We start from the raw sequence: 19495 nt of genomic DNA, 5'->3' as shown, positions 1-19495 counted from the left end.
TGAAACAGTTTCCCCTTTCCTGAGTTTTTTTTTTTTTTTTAATCAAATTTTTTTTTAAAACAAACTCATTTATTTATTTATTTATTTATTTATTTATTTATTTTTGGCTGTGTTGGGTCTTCGTTTCTGTGCGAGGGCTTTCTCTAATTGCGGCAAGCGGGGGCCACTCTTCATCGCGGTGCGCGGGCCTCTCACTATCGCGGCCTCTCTTGTTGCGGAGCACAGGCTCCAGACGCGCAGGCTCAGTAGTTGTGGCTCACGGGCCTAGTTGCTCTGCAGCATGTGGGATCTTCCCAGACCAGGGCTCGAACTCATGTCCCCTGCATTAGCAGGCAGATTCTCAACCACTGCGCCACCAGGGAAGCCCACCTGTGAGTTTTTTTTAAATTGAAATATAACAGACCTATGGGAAAGTGCACAAATCCTAAGTGTGCAGATCAACAAATTACGACACAGTGAACATACCTGTATAATGGCCACCCAGATCAGGAATTCGACCGTTACTGGTACCCCCAAAGCCCTTCTCATGTCTCCTCCCAGTCACCATGCCACCTTCCTTCCCAAATTAACCTCTATCTAATCCCATATGTTAGTTTTATCTGCTTTTGAACTTTATGTAAATGAAACCATTCAGTTGGTACTATTTTTAAAATTAATTAATTAATTAATTTTTGGCTGCGTTGGGTCTTCGTTGCTGCACACGGGCTTTCTCTAGTTGCGGTGAGCGGGGGCTGCTCTTCGTTGCGGTGCACGGGCTTCTCATTGCGGTGGCTTCTCCTGTTGCAGAGCACGGGCTCTAGGTGCACAGGCTTCAGTAGTTGTGGCATGTGGGCTCAGTAGTTGTGGCACACGGGCTTGGTTGCTCCGCGGCATGTGGGATCTTCCCAGACCAGGGCTCGAACCCGTGTCTCCTGCATTGGCAGGCAGATTCTTAACCACTGCGCCACCAGGGAAGTCCCTCAGTTGGTACTATTTTGTGTCTGGCTTCTCTCACTCAGTATGATGTTTGTGAAATTCATGCTTATTGTTGTGGTAGCAGTAGCTCATTTATTTTCATTGCTGCATGGTATGCCATTGCAGATGTTGATGAAAAAATTAATCAATAGTCAATCTAAGAAAGAAATAGAAAATTTTATTCAAGACAATCTGAGGATTATAACTCAGGAGACAGTTTTTCAGAAACCTCTGAGGACTGTTCTGCCCATTAAAGATCAAAGCACAGTTATATACATTTTTGAGACAAAGGTTTATACACCAAATGACATATTGACAGTTTACGCAATCCAGATCTGCAGTATAAAGTAAGTAGTGGGTCATCATGACCCCTTACAAGATTGAGAAGGAATGTTATCTCCTAAGGAGGTCTGGTTAATACAGATGCACAATACACACTAAAGGGGAAGGAGGAGGCCCAAATGGGAGAGAAAATATTTTTGTTTAAATTTTTCCTGTCTTGTAATAAAATATGAATTTTATTTCATCACCATTAAATGCATATACCACAATTTATTTTTCTATTATTCTGGTGGACATTTGGGTTGTTCTCAGTTTGGGATTGTTATCAATAATGCTGCTATAACAGTTTTGTTTCTGTCCTTTGGTACACTTATGTTTCTATTTCTGTTGGATGTATACCTAGGAACAGACTTACTGGGTCATAGGATATGTTTATATGTTTAGTGTCAATAAATGCTACTAAATAATTTTCCAAAGTGCTCATGTTAGTTTACACTCCTGCTGGCAGTGTCTTAGAATTCCAGTTGCTCCACATCATGAACAACACTTTGTACTGTCAATCTACAAAGATTTTAAAATGTTAGCCATTCTGGTGGGTGTACAGTGGTATCTCATTGTGGTTCAGATTTGCATTTCCTTGGTAACCAGTGAGATTAAGCACCTTTTCATATATTTATTTACTATTTGGATATCTGTTCAAGTACTTTGTCCATTTCTTTGTCCATTTTCTATTAGGCTTTCTGTCTTATTGCTTTATAGGATTTTTTTTTAAATTTATTTATTTTATTTATTTATTTTTGGCTGTGTTGGGTCTTTGTTGCTGTGCGCAGGCTTTCTCTAATTGCGGTGAGTGGGGGCTACTCTTCATTGCGGTGCGCGGGCTTCTCATTGCGGTGGCTTCTCTTGTTGTGGAGCATGGGCTCTAGGTGCATGGGCTTCAGTAGTTGTGGCTCAGGGGCTCTAGAGCACAGGCTCAGTAGCTGTGGCACATGGGCTTAGTTGCTCCGCGGCATGTGGGATCTTCTCGGACCAGGGCTCGAACCCATGTCCCCTGCATTGGCAGGTGGATTCTTAACCACTGCGCCACCAGGGAAGCCCTATAGGATTTCTTTATACATTTCAGATATGAGCTCTTCGTTGGTTACGGGTACTGCAAATATTTCTATGAGTATATAAATACAGAAGGCCCCAGTTTTGGGGTCTTCCGAAGCCTCCGGGCCACTGGGACAAGACTATGTATATTTTGATCACTAGTGTACTCCCAGCTCCTAGCACTTACTAGGTGCTAAATAAATATGTGGAATGAATGATGGACGAGATGGATGAGACTCATTCAGGTAGTCTGCCCTGTGTTGCGCTGATTCCTAGGGCCAAACACTGAAAGGGGATGGAGGGAGCAGATTTCCTTCCAGCGCAGCCAGCTGTGACCTTGAGAAGGGGAAGACACCCAGCCCTTCCCTACTGAAAAAAGCAGAAATAGCTACAGTCTGTGAAGAGAGAAGCAGGTATGTAGGGAGCAGAGGTCATAGTTGAAAAGATAGGAACTACAAGCAGGTAGCAAGCCAGCCAGATACTTCAGAAGGAGAGACTCGGAGGTGGAGGGGGCGGTGGTGTCAAGGAGACAGTAAGGGTCTCTGAGCATCACAGTGGAACTTTGTATGACAAGAGCCTCCAAGGTCATGCAGGCACTACTCCTGCTTACTCTTTTTTTTTCTTTTGGCCGAGCTGCTCGGCATGCGGGATCTTAGTTCCCCCACCAGGGATTGGACTGGGGTCCCCGGCAGTGAAAGCACTTAATCCTAACTACTGGACTGCCAGGGAATTCCCTCCTGCTTACTCTTTTCTTAAAATATCTTTATTGGGGTATAATTGCTTTCCTCCTGCTTACTCTTAAAGCTTGTTAGTTGAGAGAGCTCTTCTACACTTTTCCTTTCCAAAGGAGATGCCTTGAGACTGGTTGTGGGGTCTCATTCCTACCTCCCCAATAAGGAACTTTCTTCTTCAGATCTGGCTTTAACTTTGTTATGGCCTGTAATATCCATCGTGAAGATGAAAGACCACTGAGTCACTGCCAGCCCCTACATCTCCAGGAAATCTTTCCCCAGTCCTGTTGTGTTCTCTTGCAGTGTTCTGTCACTGTCTTTCTCTCCACTGTCCTCTCCTTCTCCTCCTTCAGCTATAGCTGATACCAGGTCAGGTCAGAAGTCTGACCAGCTCCCATTACTAAAGAAGAGAAATTGCCCCCTTGCAACACTGCAAAAAACTCACAGCATCCCCTCCCTCCAGAAGACAATGAGGCTAGAAGCTGCTCCAGAATTTTCTATATAGGATAAGCTTGAGGGCTTAGCAGTTTAGTCGGAGAGGGGTTGATGAAGTGTCATGAAATGGCACTTGTATAGCAGGCACAGCGTTTCACTTAGAGTATGAGATTGTTGGCGGGGGTGGAGGATTCGGGGGAAGGAGGAGGTGTTGATCACTGGCCAGGGGCCAGTGGTGGAGCCTGTGAGGGAAGTACCTCCGTGGGCGGCCCTCTTCAGTCTTGCTTGGCACTTTCCTAATATATGGTTCATTTAGCTTCTATCCTGAGGTCCTTCAGGTCCCTTGGCCTTCTTTCAGGAACAGCTGCTATCTACCAACGGCTTCTCCGTGAACTACCTGGATGCTCATCGTGAAACATCATAAAGTTCCAGAGCCCTGTAAATCCTGGATCCCCTAACTAGCATGGTATAGTCACAAGACTAGCCTGACATGGCTGGAAAGTTTTCTGTCTTTTGTTTCTGCTGGGGAAGGGATGCCCCCTCCCATTTTTCCTTTTGCTATATCCCCTCCCCAGCTATCTCCCTCCCAGAGGTCAACTTCTTTCCTGCTGCCCTGAGCTAAGGTGATATCCCCTTCCGGCTTTATTCAGTTCTAGGAGGATGTAGTGATGGGGGTGGATGGGGAAGTGTGGCCATCTGTGCTCAAAGCTAGTTGCTCTCACCATCCCCTTTTCTTCTCTCTAACTGAGCTCTCCTTTCCCAAAGCCCCCTGGGTACTCTCCCTGGATTCCTTTAGGCTGGATGGTTCCAGGTATTTTGGAACTGCAGTTCTGAAATTACTGGGTGTAACTGGGAAGACTTAGCAGCAAGCAAGATAGTCTGGTGAGCTATAACTGGGGAGATGAAGTAATCTGTGAGAGAGGCAGATTTGCAGAGTGGAATGTGCAACAGCTTTGCAATCACATGGGTTTGAATCCATGCTCAGTCACATATTAGGTATGTGACCTTGAGCAAACTCCTTTATGTCTCTGAGCCATTATCTAAAAAATGGAGACACTACTCTCTTTCTTAGAGATGCTGTGAAGATTAGTGATACCATATAGCATTTGGAACATTTCCCACACACGGTAGGACTAGTATGATTTCAACAAAGAGGAAGAGCCACAAACAAGAATTAGGCATCTGGAAGGGGCAGCTCAGGCTCTCTCTGGAACTCACACTGAGGTCTAGACTTCACAGAGTGTGAGGGCACTCCTAACTGCAAAACGTTAAAGGTGGACCATCTCTGTCACATGGACGTGGGTGGGGAGATAGTCTGGGGGGCAGCACCCCTGCAGTAAGTTATCGGCCAAAGATGAGTCAGCTTGATCTTTCCAGAGACAGGATGCAAGAATATCATATTTTGCAAACCAGATTATCTAGTTTCAAAATGCCCTCTGTGTTTACTGCCCTTTGATTGTCCGCTAGCCCAGGGTTTCCTAAACAGGCTTGGCCATAGGAATCTCCTGTGGGCACTTCTTTTAAAATATAGATTTCCAGGCTTCTCTCCTGGAAATTCTGTTTCCAAAGATCTGGTGCCAGGCCAGGAAATCCACCCTTTTAATTAGTGCACGAGATGACTCCCATGATCTGACCAGTTTGGGGAACAGTGCCCCAACCCTGTGGTTCTCAATCAAGGCTACATATTAGAACAATATGCCTTTGTCATAGGAGGAAACACTGAACACTTGGAAGGCTCTGGAAGTCTTCAAAGACATGGAGATGCTTCAGTTGAATCTTCCTGTGGGGATTTACATATTGACTCATTTACTCCTAATAATTACTCTATGAAGTAGGCTGTTGCAGCATAACAGCTCAAAACCAACTCAGTGGATTGGAGAAAAGCAGGCGTATTCAAGAGTTAGAGTCTGTCATACAGAGTGAAGTAAGCCAGAAAGAGAAAAACAAATACAGTATGCTAACACATATATATGGAATCTAAGGAAAAAAAAAAAAAGGTCATGAAGAACCTAGTGGCAAGACTGGAATAAAGACGCAGACCTATTAGAGAATGGACTTGAGGATATGGGGAGGGGGAGGGGTAAGATGTGACAGGGTGAGAGAGTGGCATGGACATATATATACTACCAAATGTAAAATAGATAGCTAGTGGGAAGCAGCCACATAGCACGGGGAGATCAGCTCGGTGCTTTGTGACCACCTAGAGGGGTGGGATAGGGAGGGTGGGAGGGAGGGAGACGCAAGAGGGAAGACGTATGGGAACATATGTATATGTATAACTGATTCACTTTGTTATAAAGCAGAAACTAACACACCATTGTAAAGCAATTATACTCCAATAAAGATGTTAAAAAAAAAAGTTATTTAGGTTAGTGATTAGGGAAACGCAAATCAAAACCACAAGGGAGGGCTTCCCTGGTTGCGCAGTGGTTAAGAATCCACCTGCCATTGCAGGGGACATGGGTTCGAGCCCTGGGCTGGGAAGATCCCGCATGCCGCAGAGCAGCTAAGCCCGTGCGCCACAACTACTGAGCCTGCGTGCCTAGAGCTGGTGCTCTGCAATAAGAGACACCACCGCAATGAGAAGCCCGCGCACCGCAACAAAGAGTAGCCCTCGCTTGCCGTAACTAGAGAAAGCCCATGCACAGCAACGAAGACCCAACGCAGCCAAATAAATAAATTAAAAAAAAAACAAACAAAAAACCCACAAGGGATACCACTTCACAGTCACTAGGTTGCTCATAAAAAAAAGAAGAGCAAAACCCAGAAAATATAACAAGTGTTGGTGAGGATGTGGAGAAATTGGAACCCTTGTCCGTTTGCTGGTGGGAATGTAAAATGGGGTAGCTGCTGTGGAAATAGTTCCATGTTTCCTCAAAAAGCTTAACGCAGAATTACCATATCACCCAGCAATTCCACTCCTAAGTATATGCCCAGAAGAATTGAAAACAGAGGAGAAAAGCATTCTAGTTAGAGGAAACAGAGTGAAATGGCAGGTAGGCAAGGGAGACTGTGGCATTTTCAGGAACAGCAGAGTTTTCAACGTGTGGCTGCACGCATGTAGAGAAGTGGAGGGTGAAAGATGAAATGTAGTCTTTAATGATTAAGTTACACAACTTAAGACGTATTGTTTGATGTGTTGGTTTTGTTTTCCCAACTAGGCTACAAAGTCCTTGAACATAGAGACTATATGTTTTAAAATTTATATTAATTTTTAATGCTTTTTCTGACACCGTCTACTTTTTTAAAGACTATTTTCTTTTTGGCCACACCGTGTGGCTTGTGGGATCTTAGTTCCCTGACCTAGGATCCAACCTGGGCCCACGGCAGTGAAAGCACCGAGTCCTAACCACTGGACCACCAGGGAATTCCCTAAAGATTATTATTATTATTATTATTATTTTTAAATGGGTTTCAGCATTTACTCTTTTTTTTAAAAATTAATTTATTTATTTATGGCCGTGTTGGGTCTTAGTTTCTGTGTGAGGGCTTTCTCTAGCTGCGGCAAGCGGGGGCCACTCTTCATTGCGGTGCGCGGGCCTCTCACTATCGCGGCCTCTCTTGTTGCGGAGCACAGGCTCCAGACGCACAGGCTCAGTAGTAGTTGTGGCTCACGGGCCCACTTGCTCCGCGGCATGTGGGATCTTCCCAGACCAGGGCTCGAACCCACGTTCCTGCATTGGCAGGCAGGCTCTCAACCATTGTGCCACCAGGGAAGCCCCCTAAAGATTATTTTTTAAGAGCAGTTTTAAGTTTACAATAAAGTTGAGAGAATGGTACAGAGATTTTCCATATACCCCTTGTCCCCATATGTGCATAGCCTCCCCTATTATCAATACCACTCATTAGAATGGTACATTTTTTCACCAAGGATGAACCAACGCCGACTTCATAATCGCCCAAAGTCCATAGTTTACCTTAGGGTTCACTCTTGGTGTTGTACATCCTACGGGTTTGGACAAATGTATAATGATATATCTCTCTCACTATACTATCATACAGAGTATTTTCACTGCCCTAAAAATCCTCTGTGCTCTACCTATTCATTTCTTTTTAGCACTAAATAATATACCATTGGCTGGATGTACCATAGTTATTTATCCATTCATCTACTGAAAGATATCTTGGTTGCTTCCAAGTTTTGGCAATTATGAATAAAGCTGTTGTAAACATACATGTGCAGGTTTTTGTGTAGATATAATTTTCCAACGCCTTTGGGTAAATATCAAGGAACACGATTGTTGGGTCACATGGTAAGAGTTTGTTTAGTTTCGTGAGAAACTGCCAAACTGTCTTCCAAAGTGACTACTATTTTGTATTTCCACCAGCAATGAAAGAGAGTTCTGTTGCACCACATCCCAATACCATTTGATGTCGTCAGTGTTCTGGATTTTGGCCTACAATTATAATAGGTGTCTAGTGGTACCTCACTGTTTCAATTTGTATCTCCCTGATAACATATGATGTGGAGCATCTTTTCACCTGCTTATTTGCCATCTGTGGATCTTTGGTGAGGTGTCTGTTAAGGTCTTTGGCCCATTTTTTAATCGGGTTGTTTGGGTTCTTATTGTTCAGTTTTAAGAGTTCTTTGTATGTTTTGGATAACAGTCCCTTATCAGACGTGTCTTTTAACATGTTAATTTAAATTTACAAATTTGGTTCTTCTTCCTTGATCAGACCCTTATATATTGAGTATCATTTATTCTTGTAGTGTTAATTTATGGTGCTATGTTGATGACTCCCAAATATCTTTGTCTTAGACTTTTCTTCTTAGCTCTGGACTTGGGTGCCTCAACACTTTCCACTTGTCATACCCAAAATGGAGCTCGTCATCTCCTAGATACCTACTCCTTCTTCAGTCTTCCCCTTCTCAGTAAATGTGATCACTCTCCTATTTGCTCAAGTCGGCTGGCTGGGAGTCATTCTTGACTCCTTCCTCTATTTCTCCATCTCCCTACCATCCATCAATCACCAAGTGCCATCCATTGGCTCTACCTCCTAAAGACTTCTTTTGGATTGATTTTTTTTTTAAATTGAGGTAAAATTCACATAACATAAAATCAATCATTTAAAAGCAAACAATTCACTTGTTAATGGATAAAGAGCAAGGTCCTACTGTAAAGCACAGAGAACTATATTCAGTATCCTATGATAAACCATAATGGAAAAGAATATTTAAAAAAAGAATGTATATATAACTGAATCACTTTGTTGTACTGCAGAAATTAACACAACATTGTAAATCAACTATACTTCAATAAATAAAATAAAAGCATACAATTCACCAACATAGAAAACAAACTTATGATTACTAAAGGGGAAGGGGGGAGATAAATTAGGAATTTGGGTTTAAAAGATACACACTACTATATATAAAATAAATAAACAACGAGTATAGCAGAGGGAACTATATTCAATATCTTGTAATAACCTATAACGGAAAAGAATCTGAAAAAAAAAAGAATAACCTAAAATGAAAGAAAAATGTTTCACGTGTACACTTTTCTGTACACGTGAAACATTTTAAATCAAGTATACTTCAATTTAAAAAAATACGATCCATTAGCATTTAGTACATTTACAACATTGTGCAACTATTACCTCTATTTAGTTACATTTTCATCACACCAAAAGGAAACCACTTAATCATTAATCACTCCCCCCTCCCCCTAGCTCCTGGCAATCACTAGCCTGATTTCTGTCTCTATGGATTTTCCTATTTTGGACGTTTCATAAAAATGGAACCATGTAATATGTGACCTTTTGTGTCTGGCTTCTTTCTCTCAGCATAGCGAGTTCAAGGTTCATCCATGTTGAAGCATGTGTCATTGCTTTTCATGGCCGACTAATAGTCCACAGTATGGATACAATGTATTTTGTTTATCCATTCACCTGTTGATGGACATTTGGTTTGTTTCCACCTTTTGGCTATCGTGAATAGTACTGCTAGGAGTACAAACTTTTGTTTGAATACCTGTTTTCAGTTCTTTTGAGTGTATGCTTAGAAGTGGAATTGCTGGGTGATATGGTAATTCTATGTTTAACTTTTGGAGGAAACAATAAACTGTTTTCCACAAAGGCGGCACCATTTTGCATTCCCGCCAGCAAAGGCGCCAGGGTTCCAATTGCCCCACACCCTCACCAACACTTGTTGTTTTCCTCTTTTTTAATTATGGCTAACCTAGTAGATGTGAAGGGGTATCCTTTGTGGTTTTGATTTGCATTTCCCTAATGACTAACCTAAATAACTTTTTAATACACCTACCTTTCTCCAATCCACTGACTCGATTTTTCAACTGTTACATTGCAACAGCCTACTTCCTAGGGTAATTATTAGTATTAAATGATTATACATACCCAGCAAGGATCTCATTCAGATTCGATGGGGAAATTAAAACCTTTACAGACAAGCAAAAGCTGAGAGAGTTCAGCACCACCAAACCAGCTTTACAACAAATGCTAAAGGAACTTCTCTAGGCAAGAAACACAAGAGAAGGAAAACACCTACAATAACAAACCCAAAACATTTAAGAAAATGGGAATAGGAACATACATATCGATAATTACCTTGAATGTAAATGGATTAAATGCTCCCACCAAAAGACACAGGCTGGCTGAATGGATACAAAAACAAGACCCATATATATGCTGTCTACAAGAGACCCACTTCAGACCTAGAGACACATATAGACTGAAAGTGAGGGGATGGAAAAAGATATTCCATGCAAATGGAAATCAAAAGAAAGCTGGAGTAGCAATTCTCATATCAGACAAAATAGACTTTAAAATAAAGACTATTACAAGAGACAAAGAAGGACACTATATAATGATCAAGGGATCGATACAAGAGGAAGGTATAACAATTGTAAATATTTATGCACCCAACATAAGAGCACCTCAATACATAAGGCAAATACTAACAGCCATAAAAGGGGAAATTGACAGCAACACAGTCATAGTAGGGGACTTTAACACCCCACTCTCACCAATGGACAGATCATCCAAAATGAAAATAAATAAGGAAACACAAGCTTTAAATGATACATTAAACAAGATGGACTTAATTGATATTTATAGGACATTCCATCCAAAAACAACAGAATACACATTTTTCTCAAGTGCTCATGGAACATTCTCCAGGATAGATCATATCTTGGGTCACAAATCAAGCCTTGGTAAATTTAAGAAAATTGAAATCGTATCAAGTATCTTTTCCGACCACAACGCTATGAGACTAGATATCAATTACAGGAAAAGATCTGTAAAAAATACAAACACATGGAGGCTACACAATACATTACTTAATAACGAAGTGATCACTGAAGAAATCAAAGGGGAAATCAAAAAATACCTAGAAACAAATGACAATGGAGATACGACGACCCAAAACCTATGGGACGCAGCAAAAGCAGTGCTAAGAGGGAAGTTTATAGCAATACAAGCCTACCTCAAGAAACAGGAAACATCTCGAATAAACAACCTAACCTTGCACCTAAAGCAATTAGAGAAAGAAGAACAAAAAAACCCCAAAGCCAGCAGAAGGAAAGAAATTATAAAGATCAGGTCAGAAATAAATGAAAAAGAAATGAAGGAAACAATAGCAAAAATCAATGAAACTAAAAGCTGGTTCTTTGAGAAGATAAACAAAATTGATAAACCATTAGCCAGACTCATCAAGAGAAAAAGGGAGAAGACTCAGATCAATAGAATTAGAAATGAAAAAGGAGAAGTAACCACTGACACTGCAGAAATACAAAAGATCATGAGAGATTACTACAAGCAACTCTATGCCAATAAAATGGACAACCTGGAAGAAATGGACAGATTCTTAGAAATGCACAAACTGCCGAGACTGAACCAGGAAGAAATAGAAAATATGAACAGACCAATCACAAGCACTGAAATTGAAACTGTGATTAAAAACCTTCCAACAAACAAAAGCCCAGGACCAGATGGCTTCACAGGTGAATTCTATCAAACATTTAGAGAAGAGCTAACACCTATCCTTCTCAAACTCTTCCAAAATATTGCAGAGGGAGGAACACTCCCAAACTCATTCTACGAGGCCACCATCACCCTGATACCAAAACCAGACAAAGATGTCACAAAGAAAGAAAACTACAGGCCAATATCACTGATGAACATAGATGCAAAAATCCTCAACAAAATACTAGCAAACAGAATCCAACAGCACATTAAAAGGATCATACACCATGATCAAGTGGGGTTTATCCCAGGAACGCAAGGATTCTTCAATATACGCAAATCAATCAATGTGATACATCATATTAACAAACTGAAGGAGAAAAACCATATGATCATCTCAATAGATGCAGAGAAAGCTTTCGACAAAATTCAACACCCATTTATGATAAAAGCCCTGCAGAAAGTAGGCATAGAGGGAACTTTCCTCAACATAATAAAGGCCATATATGACAAACCCACAGCCAACATTGTCCTCAATGGTGAAAAACTGAAACCATTTCCACTAAGATCAGGAACAAGACAAGGTTGCCCACTCTCACCACTATTATTCAACATAGTTTTGGAAGTGTTAGCCACAGCAATCAGAGAAGACAAAGAAATAAAAGGAATCCAAATCGGAAAAGAAGAAGTAAAGCTGTCACTATTTGCAGATGACATGATACTATACATAGAGAATCCTAAAGATGCTACCAGAAAACTCCTAGAGCTAATCAATGAATTTGGTAAAGTAGCAGGATACAAAATTAATGCACAGAAATCTCTTGCATTTCTATACACTAATGACGAAAAATCTGAAAGTGAAATTAAGAAAACACTCCCATTTACCATTGCAACAAAAAGAATAAAATATCTAGGAATAAACCTACCTAAGGAGACAAAAGACCTGTATGCAGAAAATTATAAGACACTGATGAAAGAAATTAAAGATGATACAAATAGATGGAGAGATATACCATGTTCCTGGATTGGAAGAATCAACATTGTGAAAATGACTCTACTACCCAAAGCAATCTACAGATTCAATGCAATCCCTATCAAACTACCACTGGCATTTTTCACAGAACTAGAACAAAAAATTTCACAATTTGTATGGAAACACAAAAGACCCCGAATAGCCAAAGCAATCTTGAGAACGAAAAATGGAGCTGGGGGAATCAGGCTCCCTGACTTCAGACTATATTACAAAGCTTCAGTAATCAAGACAGTTTGGTACTGGCACAAAAACAGAAATATAGATCAATGGAACAGGATAGAAAGCCCAGAGATAAACCCACACACATATGGGCACCTTATTTTTGATAAAGGAGGCAAGCATATACAGTGGAGAAAAGACAGCCTCTTCAATAAGTGGTGCTGGGAAAATTGGACAGGTACATGTAAAAGTATGAAAATAGAACACTCCCTGACACCATGCACAAAAATAAACTCAAAATGGATTAAAGACCTAAGTGTAAGGGCAGACACTATCAAACTCTTAGAGGAAAACATAGGCAGAACACTCTATGACATACATCACAGCAAGATTCTTTTTGACCCAGCTCCCAGAGAAATGGAAATAAGAACACAAATAAACAAATGGGACCTAATGAAACTTAAAAGCTTTTGCACAGCAAAGGAAACCATAAACAAGACCAAAAGACAACCATCAGAATGGGAGAAAATATTTGCAAATGAAGCAACTGACAAAGGATTAATCTCCAAGATTTACAAGCAGCTCATGCAGCTCAATAACAAAAAAACGAACAACCCAATCCAAAAATGGGCCGAAGACCTAAATAGACATTTCTCCAAAGAAGATATACAGATGGCCTACAGACACATGAAAGAATGCTCAACATCATTAATCATTAGAGAAATGCAAATCAAAACTACAATGAGATATCATCTCACACCGGTCAGAATGGCCATCATCAAAAAATCTAGAAACAATAAATGCTGGAGAGGGTGTGGAGGAAAGGGAACACTCTTGCACTGTTGGTGGGAATGTAAATTGATACAGCCACTATGGAGAACAGTATGGAGGTTCCTTAAAAAACTACAAATAGAACTACCATACGACCCAGCAATCCCACTACTGGGCATATACCCTGAGAAAACCATAGGTCAAAAAGAGTCATGTACCAAAATGTTCATTGCAGCTCTATTTACAATAGCCAGGACATGGAAGCAATCTAAATGTCCATCGACAGATGAATGGATAAAGAAGATGTGGCACATATATACAATGGAATATTACTCAGCCATAAAAAGAAATGAAATGGAGGTATTTGTAATGAGGTGGATGGAGTTAGAGTCTGTCATACAGAGTGAAGTAAGTCAGAAAGAGAAAAACAAATACAGTATGCTAACACATATATACGGAATCTAAGGGGAAAAAAAAAAAAAAAAAAGGCCATGAAGAACCTAGTGGCAAGACGGGAATAAAGACACAGACCTACTAGAGAATGGACTTGAGGATATGGGGAGGGGGTGGGGTGAGATGTGACAGGGTAAGAGAGTGTCATGGACATATATACACTACCAAATGTAAAATAGATAACTAGTGGGAAGCAGCCGCATAGCACAGGGAGATCAGCTCGGTGCTTTGTGACCATCTAGAGGGATGGGATGGGGAGGGTGGGAGGGAGGGAGATGCAAGAGGGAAGAGAAATGGGAACATATTGTATATGTATAACTGATTCACTTTGTTATAAAGCAGAAGCTAACACACCATTGTAAGGCAATTATACTTCAATAAAGATGTTAAAAAAAAAAATGATTATACACACACAAATCTATCTATATCTAGATATCTAGATATAGATATAGATAGATATAATTATTTAGAACAGTGCCTGGAATAGAGTAATCACTGTGTAAGTGTTAGAAAGAAGGAATAAAAGGAAGAAAAGAAGGATGGAAAGATGGAAGGAAGGAAAAATAACCTCTTAACTATTCTTTCCTTTCCCATTGTCCCTAAGTCAAGTTCCAAAATTCCTATCCTAACTTACAAGGCCCAAACAGGCCTCCTTTCAGTTTCCTGAAGGCAGCAGGCTCTCATTTGCACACTCTATTCTGTCTGGCACATCTTCCCCACAACCCCCACCCCCCACCGCCCCATTCTCCCCAATTCTTTGCCTTGTTAACTCTTATTCAGTCTTGAAGTCTTTGCTTATTCATGACCTCCTTACCACAGAGGCCTTCCTGATTTCCCCGACTGGGCACCATGGGGTATATAAAATAAGACTTTATCTCTTAGACCTGGGCAAGAGAGCTCCTTGCCCTGGGCTTAATGCTTTAGAAGGTACCATAGATTACAGCCACAAAAGAACTAAATCTATTAAAAACCTAGGGGTGTTTCTGTCACTTGGGATTCAGCACTCAGTGCTGGCACAGAGCACCTGTCACCCTAAACACATATTTCTAAGACTAACATAGTTCAGGTCCCAGAGAAACGCTTTTCTACATAAATTGCCCTATGTCTTCAGAAAAAAAAAAAAAAATTACATCTGAAATGCCCTGAAGGTTTGTGGGTTGTGTCACTGTGAACTTTGGAGACAGACGTAACTTTGGAGTGCAGGGAGGAATTCAGCTGTCAAAGTGCTTACCTAAGGGAAAAGAAAATTGACTTGTCAAGTCCTTTGTCTCAGATAGCATGATGGTAATAGATTCCTGCATGACATGTTATTTCCCAGGAGTGCTGAGCGACCACTTTCTTGCTCCTCTTTGAGTCCCAATTTCTGGTTTTGGAGGAACTCATGAATTAGTGTAATATTTGCAACATTGCACATGGTGGCTGAGGAACATTTTGTAGTATTAAATAATTTATAGCATTCTTACATTTGTAGGTCTAGATGTCACATATATGAAATGATACTTATCCTTTTTATTGATAGCCTCATGGACACTGGACACAGAAACTGCAAATAGTTTCATTGTTATTAAAATATTTAATTAGGTTTAAAATTTGCAAAAATTAATGAAGTGTCCGACTCTTCAGTAGGAACTTTGTCTCTCATATTTCCTCTGGAAGAAAAGAATACTGGGTCTAGAATGGTCAAGTTTTCAGCAACTCGGGTTCAAAATCAAGGGACTTCAGCCAAAATTTACTCCTTTCCTTTCGCACTCTCTTTGCTTATGAATATTTTGTCTTCCTTCCAACCTTAGGGAGGTATGAGTGAGAAGCTTGAGCTAAGTCCTTGATGGGGGTGTGCGGTGTACTTGTGATTATCTGCTGGATCTCTTTCAAGGTGGATTTGGGGAGTGGCAGATGGATGAAGGTAGGGGTGGAGGAAAGTCCCAGATTCATTGTCCCATCCTGCCCAGAATCTTAGGGCTCACGTTGTTCTGGCCAGCACTTTCAGCTGCTCTTTCCAGAAAACTTCAGGGGACACAGGGCTGGAATTTCTGTGTTCTCAGAGCCAGGATTTGGAGCAGTTCCCTCTCAAGTATTTCCTTTCCACTCTGGGGGCTCAGAAGACTATTTTTTCTGATGCTCGAAGAGAGTGGCGAGACCAGAAAGGGACAGGGTTCCCTGCTCACTCTTCTCCCAGTTATCCCACAGATCATTAGAGACCTGGCTGTCCCCATACTCAAGAAGGGGGAAGAGCTGAACCCAGAAGCAGAGGGTGGGTGTGTAAGGAATGCTGCCAGTCGGACGGAGAGGTGTGAATAGGGAGAGGTCAGCCAGGGGAACAGAGAGCTTGAGCTAAGAACCAAATCCAACAGTAGAACAGCCTTTGTCCTTGAGATCTCCCTGGGTCAGAATGAATGAGCCAGACACCACAGGTTCTTGGGGCAGGCAGTGTGGTGTGACTGAAAAAGCACTGGACTTGGGGATTTTTGAGCTGCATTTGAATTCTAAGGCTGCCCATTAAGAACTGTGTAATCTGGGCAAATGACTTCGCCAAGCCTCAGTTTCCTCTTCAGTACTATTAGCACAGGCTTTGGATGCAGACAGACTCTGCCCCTAACACCTGCACGACAAATTACTTAACCTCTGAGCCTCAGTTGCCTCATCTGTTAAAAACAGTGGCAATAACACCTTTGGAGTGATTGTCAGTATTAAATAAGATAATCAATGGGGAGTAGATTTCATCCGTCACATAGGATCATGGAATAACAATGAGCTTGGGGCCAGGTGACATGGGTTTGAATCTGCCTCCAGCTAGTTGCGTAACTTCTCTGAGAACCAGCTCCCCCTCTGTAAGAAAAACGACGCCTTCTTCACGGGGGTTCTTATGATGCGGCTCGGACGAGATAAGGTGTTGTGAAAGCACTTTGTACAGCTCTGCACAAATGTGAAGAATCCTTTTTGTTCTTCAGCTCACCCTCTAACAAAGGCTGAATAAGTATTGAATTGGCCAAAAAAGGGAGGGCAAGGGAAGGAATGTGAATCTTAGGGGGAGTAGCAGAAAACCTCAAATAATTCCTGCACTGTGTTTCTAACACTTTCCATTAGGCCCCAGCTCCTAAGAACAGCTCACATCCACAGGCGGGCAGGAGGCGCCGGGGATTGTGAAGAGGGAAAAGGAGCCCACTGTCATGAAACCCCAGGAAGGCATGGAAGGTCCTTGTCTGGAGAGGAAAATAAGAGGGAGTCTCTCAGGTCTCAGCTCCCTCTGTGTCTCCCTCCATGACCTTGACTCCCTTGTGATCCACAAAGCACAGCTCGCAGCCTTGAGCCAAGAAATGCTGCCTTTCAATGCCCCCCACCTGACAGCTACTGAGCAGATTCCAATATGCTCAGGCTTAGATCCCAGAGAAAAAAGACAGGAGCTCTGCAGTCCCCTAAGGGAGGGCAGCTCGCCCCTCCCCCTTCCCCACCAGCCAGAGCAGAGCCCCTCCAGGCAGTCCCCCCACCCCATGCCCTCCACTTCCCTTTGATAAGTCTGAATTAGGACATGATGCCAGCGTCCTGCTGGTCCTGGGCTTCAGAGAGAGGCTGCCCTTCTCTTGGGAGCTCAGCCCGTGGGATGTGCATGGGAAATGTTTCCACAGATTAGTGCCTCCTGGGGTGGGACAGCAGCAGCAGGTGGCAGGAACAGGGCAGGGGAGGGAGCAAAGCCCAGGGAGCCCTTGGGAGGAGCCCAAGGACAGAGGCTTTCTTCTCCAGGCTCCAGCCTCCAGAACCAGGAGGTCTGGGGTTCCTCCAAAGCCCCCTGCCTCCGTTTTACCCCCCCAGCTGATGCGGCATAGACCATTTTATTTGACCAATTGTTGTGGCAATTATGGGAGTATCATAGTTTGACTAAGTCTTGCTCCAGGTGTAGAATAAATGGGAGAATAAGGGGAGGGATGCAGGGGCAGGAGAGGAGAGATGAAGAGCCAGCTAAACAATCCAAGAAGACGGGGCGGGGGGTGGGGGAGGAAAGGAAATTACAGCAAGAAGAAATATACATAAGCCATGGAAAAGGCAGCCCAACAAGCTGCCCTAAATTAACACTTGTAGAAGGTCAAATCTGGTTGATATTTTTCAAATCTGCATTTGTTCAGTCAGGACTTAACAAGGAGCAGTTAAATCACCAGAATGAGACAGACAAGCCAGATACCTTCTAAGATAGGGACAAGAAGGCAGTAAATGCCGGTCAGCTGAGGGATGGAGTTGCCGGGAGGAAGGGAGAAGCCGGGTTCCTGCTGGCCTTCCCCTTCTCCCTGGCCTTGTTCTTGAGTGTTGAGTGAGTTTAGGAGTGAGCAAGGCAGGTGGGTGAGGTCATTATAATGTGACTTTGACCCAAAGTTTCATCAACACTGGCTTCCCCCTTGGGTTAGTCCTGGCCCAGCATCAGCCATCCCTAATCCAGCTGGCTCCCCAGCCTCACAGTTCGTGCAGGTGAGGAACTGGCCTTGGGTCTGCGTCAGCGTTCTGGATGAAATCGAAGATGAATTTCACCTGGGTCTCGTAGGCTTGGACTGAGATTTTCTCATTGATTCCGTGGATGCTGAGGGAAAGAGATTTGGGGGGAGAGTCCATTGCTCTAGTACAAGTGCCCCCACCCTACATCCCCTGAAGCCATTGGCCTTTGACCCTCCAGGGGTAGGAAGTGGGCAAGGTGGGAGCAGCCCTTTGTAGGAAGCGAGGTTTCATATGACATGTCGGTCATCTCTCCAGGATCCATGTCCATGGAGAAGAACAGTGGGGGCAGATAATAATAAACTCCTGGGGACTGCAAATCATCTCCTGCTCTGGAATCCATTTGATAATTTCTCCTCTGAGGGAAAGTTACCTTTTAATTCTAAGGCCAGAATTCCAGCTAGACTTATCCCTAAGCCAGCCACCCCCCACCCCACATTACTAGGGGCACAAGTGGATAGAGGGGAACTGCCCAGGGTACCTATGGGTTCTTTACTTCACCTAGAACTTCACCTCCAGATCTGATGCCCACAACCTGCCTCAACACAACACAACACAACGCAACCACACATGTAACCTCAAAGATGAAAGGAAATAAAGAATAGCTACCTTCCCCTACCCCCATTAAAAAACGAACACCCCCACCCTGCCATGAAATCTGTTCTTAAGCTCATATTGAAATACTTTTGTTTTATTGGCAACTGACATGATGAGGAAATCGGAGCTGGATATGGTAAGGAGCAGAGAGGTAAATGGCAATCATCCCCCCATACCCCAGGTCTAAAAATTTGCTGAAGAACCCACAAAGCAGTAATTCACATGCAGTAGCTGAAATTAGTGCGTAGGTCTCAGACTCCTACAGTGTGTTTTCTTTTAAGAATTCAAAGCACAAGCCCACCTTTGACCTCAAATGTGTCTGCATTTCACTGACTGGAAATTGAGAACTCTGGAGTCCCCCCTCTTGGGGGAGAAAATGAGATCCAGAGGGGAAGCACTCTCTCAAAGGGAGGAAGAGGTGGGATTAGTGCTCAAGGGTCCTAATTCTTCCAGGTTCTCTCCAGTCATCTGATAATCTCCATCCCTGAAAACAGTCACCAATTCCCACACATTCTGGGGAGTGGCAAGACTCTGGCGCTCAGGAAAATTGGCCAGTTGGGTTCCACAATATCTTTATGTTAGTTTG

At 42.6% G+C, this 19495-nt stretch overlaps 1 protein-coding gene across 3 annotated transcripts in view; it reads right to left on the bottom strand.

Moving 5' to 3' along the window:
- Positions 1 to 658: 658 nt before the first annotated feature.
- PM20D1 (peptidase M20 domain containing 1) overlaps positions 659 to 19495 on the bottom strand; it is a 38501-nt gene continuing 19664 nt past the window's right edge. For 2 of the 3 annotated variants that reach the window (XM_082461842.1, XM_082461841.1), the window contains one exon: positions 15387 to 18400. In XM_082461842.1, coding sequence (XP_082317968.1) covers positions 18277 to 18400 — 124 coding nt within the window. In that variant the 3' untranslated portion in view covers positions 15387 to 18276. Of the gene's footprint in view, positions 1112 to 15386; positions 18401 to 19495 lie in introns of those variants that run through there. The other variant, XM_082461843.1, reaches the window with a different exon arrangement.

Source organism: Balaenoptera physalus (assembly GCF_965194825.1).
Source record: "Balaenoptera physalus genome assembly, chromosome: 1".
NCBI lineage: Eukaryota > Metazoa > Chordata > Mammalia > Artiodactyla > Balaenopteridae > Balaenoptera > Balaenoptera physalus.
The sequence above is the reverse complement of the archived record's forward strand: the minus strand, read 5'-3'. Positions and strand labels throughout refer to the sequence as shown.